Below are 9,163 nucleotides of genomic sequence, written 5' to 3'. Positions count from 1 at the left end.
GGTGGCAATTTTGAACCTTGGAGAGATTTTTATGAAGTACCCCCTTACCCGAGAAATCGGTGCTCAATGATGGTTCTTGGATACTAGAGCCACTAAGCATGTTTGTGGGCAATGAGAAAACTTCTGCACTTACCACCCAATGCCACCTGGGACAGTCGTCGTCTGTGCTGATGGCCACAGAGCCGAAGTTCAAGAAAGAGGTGATGTCTGTTTGAAGTTCACTTGTGGTGAATGGGTAACCCGTTGAGATGTTCTTCACATTCCTACTATCTCGAAGGGATTGGTTTCTGCGGACAAGTTTGACAAAGGTGGGTTCAAGATGGTTCTTGAATTAGGCAAAATTGCAATCACTAAAGGTAGAAGATATGTTGGGAGGGAGAACAATTGTGCAGGGATGTATCGTTTGTGCCTTAGTGATGAGGGTAGTATGAGTGGTCCTAGTGTTGAGATTGGTGGTTCTCGTGTTGCAAGTGAACTTTCCTGGTTATTTTGTTTGTTCAATTTCTTTATGGCATAAACGTTTAGCACATACTAATGCTAAAAATATTGAAAAGATGCAAACTAAAGGAATGTTAAAATATGACAAAAAAGATTTCAAAAAATGTGAAACATGTGTGAAATCAAAGTTCACTAAGAAACCATTCCCATTAGTTAAGAGAAACACATCATTGCTTGAGTTGACTCATTATGATATCTGTGAATTAAATGGAATCCTTACTCGAGGAGTAAAAAGGTATTTTATCACATTATGTGATGACTTCAGTCGATATCTACATGTTTGTTTGCTGAGATCAAAAGATGAAGCTTTTGATGCATTTAAGCGATATAAGGCTGAGGTCGAAAATCAACTTGAAAGACACATCAAAATTCTTCGCTTGGATAGGGCGGGGAATATTTCAACCAAGAGTTTGATATATTCTGTGAAGAGAACAGAATCATACATGAGAGAACTCCACCAAATACTCCCCAACATAATGGTTTGGCTGAAAGAAAGAACCGAACCCTTTGTGAGATGGTCAACCGTATGTTGAACCAATCGGGTCAACTAAACAATTTGTGGGGGGAAGCACTATTGACTGTTTGCTATGTTCATAATAGGATCACTAGTCGTGTGATTCCTACAAGCCCTTATGAGTTGTAGAAAGGTAGAAAGCCTAACCTAGACTATTTGAAAGTGTGGGGGTGTGTTGCTTACTATCGGACTCCCGATCCTAAGCGAACCAAATTAGGAGCACGAGATAATAAGAGTATATTTATTGGATATGCTCACAATAGCAAGGCTTATCGGTTATTAGATATTGAATCAGGTATTGATGTGGAATTCTTTGAGGACAAGTTTTCTAGGGATGAAGAAAACTCCAGTCATACAACACCTACAAGTACTTCTCGAGAAATACTCCCACATCCTCCTTTTGTAGAGGAACCAAGGAGAAGTACTAGGGCTAGAATAGAGAAAAGTTTTGGAGACGTTTTATATTCTTATTTGGTCGAAGGAACACAAAAGAAAGTGACGAGAGAGGTCATCTTTACCATTAATTTGGATGATGATCCTAAGACCTTTACTGAAGCCATGACGTCTAGAGATGCTCCTTTTGTGGAAGGAAGCCATCAATGATGAAATGGATTCAATCATGGGTAATGGAACTTGGGAGTTACCTGATCTACCCAACGGGAGAAAACCCATAGGATCCAAATGGATATTCAAGAGAAAGTATCATCCAGATGGATCCATATCTGCCTATAAAGCAAGATTAGTTTTTAAGGGCTATAGGCAGCGAAAAGGTATCGATTATTTTGATACCTATGCCCCCATTGCTAGGATTACTTCTATTAGAACTCTCATAGCAATTTCAGCTTTGAAAGGATTGTGCATTCATCAATGGATGTGAAGACAGCCTTTCTAAATGGTTATCTCAATAAGGAGATTTACTTAGAGCAACCTAATGGTTTTGTGATACCTAGAAAAGAAAACAAAGTGTGTAGACTTGTTAAATCCTTGTAGGGGTTGAAGCAAGCTCCCAAACAGTGGCATGAGAGATTTGACACCACTGTGACTACTTTTGGTTTTCAGCACAATAGTGTTGATAGGTGTATTTATTCTAAACATACATCCAATTACATCGTAGTTAGATTTCTTTATGTTGATGATATGTTGATCATTAGCACTTACCTAGAAGGTATTCTTGAGACGAAGAAATACCTATCCTCGAACTTTAAGATGAAAGATCTTGGAGAAGTTGATACAATTCTTGGTATCAAGGTGAAAAGGATAGGTGGTCAGATTTCTCTGAGTCAATCTCATTACATAGAGAAAATTCTGACAAAGTTTCAAAATTTGAACATTAAGGAATTCAACACTCCTTTTGATTCAAGTGTGAAACTTAAGGTGAATTCTAGTCGAGCTGTGGCTCAACTAGAATATGCTAGTGCAGTTGGAAGCATGATGTAGGCTACTCACTGCACTCGACCTAATATCGTATTTGCTGTAAGAAAACTGATTCAATATACTGTTAATCCAGGGATGGAGCAGTAGAAGGCAATGGGTAGCATGCTAGTGTAGCTGAAAAGGACAAGTACTTTTGAGTTGACGTATTCATCATCTAATGGAATACATGAAAGTTATTCCGATGCCAGCTGGATTGATTACACTAGCGATTCAAAATCCACAAATGGTTGGATTTATACTGCAGTTGGTGGTGCTATTTCTTGGGTGAGCAGGAAACAGACATGCATAACTCATTCAAAGATGGAAGCGGAGCTAATTACCTTAGCGGCAGCAGGCAAGGAGGCATACTGCATTCGAGATTTACTTATGGATATCCGTTTGTGGGATATTACAATGCCTTTAATACCCATGTACTGTGACAACGAGTCCACACTGTCTAAAGTAGATAATGTGGTATATAATGGGAAGTCGAGACATGTAGGTGTTACACCCCAAAACCGGAACGGCGGCAACTTTCGGGGGTGGAGGACGTCATGTACAATATCACAACACAGAATAATAGTAAACAAGAAACAACATTATCCATCGCATTAATAATATAATTTAATACAAGTGTGTTCTGTGAAGTTTAAAAGACACCAAAATGTAAATCAAAATAAGAGATGAGTCTTGAACGAGCTCCGTATTCTCAAAACCTGGCATCGGTACCTATCTACTGATGACCTGAGAATACAAGTTATTTTGAAAGAGTTTATCAGCTTTAAACCCGGTGAGTTCATAAGCATTTTAGTGTCATTGTTTGTATGAAAATCTTTGTAAGTATATGATGTATCAGTTTGTAACAGTTTGTAGTAATTGATTGTATCTCCTAGAAAATCCTATATTTTCTACTAAAAGTAGCCTTCTACCAAGGCATCAAATGTGATGTATGTTTGTTCATTGTAAAAGTGAGTTTTTCTCCTAAATGTGACTATCATTTAATAAAATATCGTTTTCACATTACCGTTTATGTGGAATGATCACAGAGTAGATGTAATGGGGAAAATAATGAAGTTCTGTAGTATTATGTTTTAGTAACTATTGTTGTACTAACTACCTTAAACCAGTTGTTATTTAAGGTATAATGTGATATGATTGCACCATACTATTGACTAAAAACACGATGATGAAAGACGTCGGAAGAAATGACATTTGGCACCTGTAGACTTGGAAGTCCCACTGTAGCGAACAACAAGGTTGATAGTTATTAATCACATGCGATCAATATAATAACTATAATGATTCCACTTGTATTCTCCCCCCCCATAAAAGCATTTAAAAACATTTAAAAGGTTTATTAAGGGGTATGAACTCACCTGTAATGAGTGGTTTGGACGAACAAGTGGTATAGAATGCTAAGTGTCAAGTGAAGACTTGAGCACACACGTGGGTCCTATTCATCATATAATGATACATATATGTATATCATTAGGGTTTAAACAACTAATTATACATGTAATGACACTCTAGGTCATAGAAAACACTTAGATTCAAGTGCTAGAAGTACAAAGGGTTGCATATAACGGGTGTATGGCCACCCATAGGAGTGTAAGGCCAGAATATTGTGTCTCATGGGTGTGTACAGCCAGAGTGTACGGCCCAAGTGAGTATACGGCCGTACACTCATGGTGAAACATGCCATTTTGTGTTTTAAAGTCCTCTTAATAATCTAGGGGGTGTGTCTTGACCAATGCTTAACCTTGTTGAAAGTTGATTGCCATTTTGGACCTTAAAAAGGGTGTGTACGACCACACAAGGAGTGTACGGACATACACCCTTGTTGATTATGTAAAAATGGTCAAAAGTGTATTCCAATGCTCTATCTTTCATTCCCTAAGTGTCCTTGATCAAGTGCTAGCCTAGAACATGAGTTTTAAGGCCTTTAAGCACCAACTGGAGGGGTGTACGGCCGTATGGGGTGTGTACGGTTGTGCACTCCTCATTGATCATTTTCTGGATGTTTTCTAAGGAGTAAATCAGTAAGTAACAAGTATGAAGAGTGGTACTTACGATATAGAAGCCTTTAGGGGTGTTTGTGGCCCCAAAACTTAGTAGGTGTTCTTGGTGTTCTTGATGAACACTTGAAGATCTAAAAAAAACTGAGTAGTTTCATGGATGAAATGCTAGATCATACTAGATAGAGTAATGAATCATCAAATAGATGGAAGAAAACACTTACAACTTGAAGTTTTGAAGGAAAAATCGGATGATACTTGAGAGAGAAGTGATTTTTGGCCTTCAGAGTGTGAAAAGGGATGAAGGAGGCTAAGTCACATATATATACACATGTGTGTACGTCTAGGAGGGGGGTGTATGGTCGTACACCCAGGTGTCCGGTCGTACACTCCTTAACAAGGGGTGTTTGGCTCAATTAAAGGGTGTTGAACTCATATACACTCATCCCGAGACTCATAACTTGAATGTACTATGCTTAAAACACTCAAACAGGCTCTAAACAATGCTAAAAGATAGCAGAAACATGTCTGACTTTGATTGAATGTACATGACAGAAATTCCGGGTTGTCACATCACCCCCTTGTTAGAGAGAATTTCGTCCCGAAATTAGAGTTTAAGCAAGTAAGTAGTTACAATTAACTAAGCGAAAAGATGAGGATGTTTTAATTTCATTTAATACTCGCGCTCCCAAGTGAATTCAGGTCCACGCTTGGCGTTCCAGTGAACCTTCACTATTGGGATGCGGCTTTGCTTCATCTGCTTGACTTCTCTGTCCATGATCTGTACAGGTTCTTCCGTGAATTTGAGCCTCTCGTTGATCTCGATCTCGCCAACTGGGATTACAAGAGTCTTTTCGGATAGGCACTTTTTCATGTTCGAGAGGTGGAAAGTGGAATGTACGTTACAGAGTTTGCGAGGTAGATTGAGTTTGTAAGCTATAGGGCCGATTCTTGCGAGAATTATCGAAAGGCCCTACGTATATTGGATTTAGCTTTCCACGCTTTTCGAAGTGTATCAAGCCCTTCCAGGGCGAGATGTTCAAAAGAACACGGTCTCCCACATGGAATTCCAAAGGTTTCCTCCTCTTGTCATCGTAGCTTTTCTGTCGGTCTCTTAGAGGTTTTCAATCGTTCACGAATATGTACGATCTTCTCTATCGTTTTCTGAAAGATCTTTGGACCTTCGGAGAAATAACTATTGCCCCTATCTCTAGGTCGTGTGTTGTATAATTGGCTTCGAGTGTGTTAAGCTGATGGAAGGTATAGGCAATGATCTTACCTTGTTGCATCAAAACACAACCGAGCCCTTGCTAAGTAGTTTGTTAAGTTGACCAGACAGTTCTTGCATCTCAGCAGGTGCTAGGCGATAGGGCGAATTGGCTACTGGGGTAGCCCCTGCAACTAAATCGTTTATGAACTCGACTTTGACGTCGAGGAAGTAATACTGGGAGTTCTTCTAGAAAGATGTCGGGAATATCCAAAAGAAGGTACGATTAATCATGAAGTAAGGGATATAATATGTACTTCTGTTTTATCTGTATCTCTTATCCCGATCGGCGGGAAGGGCATTTGATTGGATTCTAAGTTTATTTGCATGGTAGCATGATCACTCGTACTCTTGAGCAGTCTCCTTCCTAAAGTTCATATTAGAAGTCATATTTGGTTCATCAATCACAGTTTTGCGTATACGAGTCGTATATAATTAAGATTGAAAAGGCAATTGAATAAATGTTTCTTCTCTAAGTTCACATCTAAACAAGGAAAAGACGGTAAAGTGGAATAATCAATTCTAAGCCTGTAGAACCATGATTATATACCACCCTTGCATATACATTCCTCAGCGATAGATCAGTTGTATAGGTCTTCAGATTGATCTTGACGTACTGTACGAGCGGTATACCGGGGAGTTTTGCTGAATTTTCTTCGGGAAGGATACGAAACATAAGATACTCTACGCATGAGTACCTCGAAGTTTTGGAATAATGGCTTTGCTAGAAGGGCGTTTATGGGGAAAAGATATTTACGCACGAAGTGGCATTGCAAGGATCGAATTGACTCAAGTTACATGATAATTTCGGACTACTTGGAATAAGAGGCATTAGACTAGTTCATAATGGTGTTACAAACAAAACACAAAGGTGCAACATTTAACAGAGCTTTAGTACTTTAGTTTAACTACAAGACTACTGCTGCGAACAAGGTATACTACAAAAAGCAAGTATACGCAGCACGAGAATCCCTCGACTGACGGGATCTCGCAAAAGATAACACTCGCATTGCACTAGTTTCTAAAAGTTTATAAGTCTACTATAACGAAGCACCCTAGTATTTCAACGTGGGTCCAGAGTAGTCTCTCCTGCGGTGGTGATTCTTAGTATCTTCCCTTTTGCACCAAAGTTCTTTGTTATTGGGCAATCCTTCTAGAGATGTCCTATATAACCACATAGGTGACATATCTGGCTTGCACCAGCATCGGTGGTGGAAGTGATGTTTCGCGTTGGAGTTAGGTGGACACGAGTGCTTTCGTTGTTCTTCCCTTTTGGACAATTCATTTGATAGTGTCCGGTTTCACCACAACCATAGCAAGTCGGGCTGACTCCGTTGTTAGTGGTCTGGAAGATGGTTCGTGCAGGTGCTCTACAGAAACGAGTAGTGTGCCCTATTCGGTTGCAATTGTCGCATTCTAAATCATGGCACACTTTGTTATGATAAAAATTACACTTGTCACACTTCAGGAGTGTTCCGTGATATGGTTTGATCGGTGTTGAAGTGGCAGGGGCCGCCACCTGTTGTTGTTTCATGGCAAGTCTTTGGGATCGCTTGCGCTCCTTTTGGGCTTGATGCTTTTGTTTCTTATTCTCAGCTTTACGGCTTTGCAAGTCTATGACTGTTATCATTTGTTGACTTCTCAGATTTGTACAACAATTTGACCTGTCAACACCTTTTTCAGCCTTGACTGCATTGCCAGTGTTGAAGTGTTCAAGGATAGCTGTCACGACATCGGTTACTACGGCTTGGAAGGTAGCGGCGACTATATGAAGGATCACGGTTTCGTTGTTCGGCTGATTATTTCTGGATGACGACATGATTCTGTTATACGAAAAGAAAAGGAGTTTGTGAGTGATTATGGTCGGTCCTAGATGTATTTTACTTATTCATGTACATGTATATTTTTTGTTTTCTTAAATTGATATCGGTGGTTTGACCTACTTCTTTATTATGTCGTATTGGTAAACAATTGAAGTAAGTTCATAGAATTGTCACTAAACGGTTTGATATTTCGAACTAGGCTATCATCAGTTGATGGACAACATGATTCAACCTTTGACAAGAATTGGGAGTGATCCTTGAGCTAAATCACTACAGCTCAATAATTTGACAAAAGTGGGATTTAGATAGGATCCTAACGATAGTAGAATGAAAGTATTTGAATAAGGATTGAGACAGAAATTAGCTGACTGTCAATATCATTGATATTTAAGATGTAATAAGTTTGGGAAAATTGACCTTGGAGTAGGTCTCACATCATATCTGAAGTAGAAAAGTTTTGACAGCATAAAGGTCTAACTAAAAGTACTTACAGTACAGGGATAGTTACGTAGAAAAGTGCTACTTGGGGGCATAGATAGGAAGACAATTCCTTAAACTAAAGAAAGAAAGGTACAACATCTCCTACTAGTGACGGCTATCCCTCTGGTGAACCCTTAGTTCAGCCCAGCTGGTGCTCCATATCAAGCAGGTGTCTCTCGTACACCCTCTGGCATACTCGGAGCTCTATGACCTCGGCTCGAGTTTCAGCTAGTGCTTGTAGCAGGGCCTCATGGTCTCTCCCAGACCTCTCACGAGCATCTTCAAGATGAGTGGTGCGGATGGTATGCATTCTTGCATGGGCATCAACCTCCGTGATGTGCTGGAGAGCTGTCATGCCCTGGATTTCGTTTTGGGCAACTCTACGAACCAGGATTGGCAAGACTCTGTTGGCTGAGCCTCCTTCGCTCACGTCATAAAAGTTTCGGTCTACACTGAATGGCATAGGTTGATTTTGCTCTTGGCTCCATGTTTCCTAGCTTTCCACCCAAGGAGGTGTCGGGACTTGAAAAGCCTAACGAGGGTTAGGATTTGGGACAGGAGCCACCAGGGGTAGGTTCTCAACTTCTGGCTCAGAGTTCGAACAATCAAAAAAGCCTTCAGCATGGTGATCATCCAGATGGATTGGATGATCATTTTATGGCTCTCCTTCAAGCCATCCAGTATTGCCTTCATTTGGGAAGTACAGGTCGCCGTGGGGATGGAATTCAGCCATGTTATCTACACGAGAATAGGGATAAAGAAATAATTAATAGACATACTAATTTATAAGATGATCTTTATCAGTTACTTCAATACTTTTATAGTGCATACCAGTTATATGAAATCAAAACAAGATAGACCTACGAATAAGGGACCCTAACTCCAAATTTACATGGAACATGGAGTAAAGCAAAGGTCACATATTCTAAGTCTATGACATCCTAGTTACATATAACCTTAGTGTATCCACTTAGCAACTATTGACCTACTAATGAAGACCTTTAGTTCTCAGATAAGCAATTATGGTAACACAAAATATTCCTATAGTATTATAGGTTTATGTTTAGTTCTAATGTTTTCATTGTAGTAGTGTTGGTATGTTTTTAGACTTGTTGTCATATCACAACCATTCCTGGGCATATGCTAATCACTC

The 9,163-nt window shown here is 39.6% G+C and overlaps 1 protein-coding gene across 1 annotated transcript; it reads left to right on the top strand.

The window, feature by feature from the left end:
• The first annotated feature begins 319 nt into the window (after positions 1-319).
• On the top strand, positions 320-2,449 carry LOC145099092 (uncharacterized). Its single transcript, XM_079036681.1, has 3 exons — positions 320-470; positions 526-1,022; positions 2,003-2,449. Exons 1-3 carry the CDS (start codon positions 320-322, stop codon positions 2,447-2,449), a joined length of 1,095 nt encoding a protein of 364 aa, XP_078892807.1.
• Positions 2,450-9,163: the final 6,714 nt, after the last annotated feature.

The sequence above is a fragment of the Lactuca serriola genome, chromosome 4 (assembly GCF_051521515.1).
Source record: "Lactuca serriola cultivar US96UC23 chromosome 4, Lser_US96UC23_V15, whole genome shotgun sequence".
In the NCBI taxonomy this organism is placed as follows: domain Eukaryota; kingdom Viridiplantae; phylum Streptophyta; class Magnoliopsida; order Asterales; family Asteraceae; genus Lactuca; species Lactuca serriola.
Note: the sequence above shows the minus strand (reverse complement) of the source record. Positions and strands in the feature narration are given on the sequence as shown.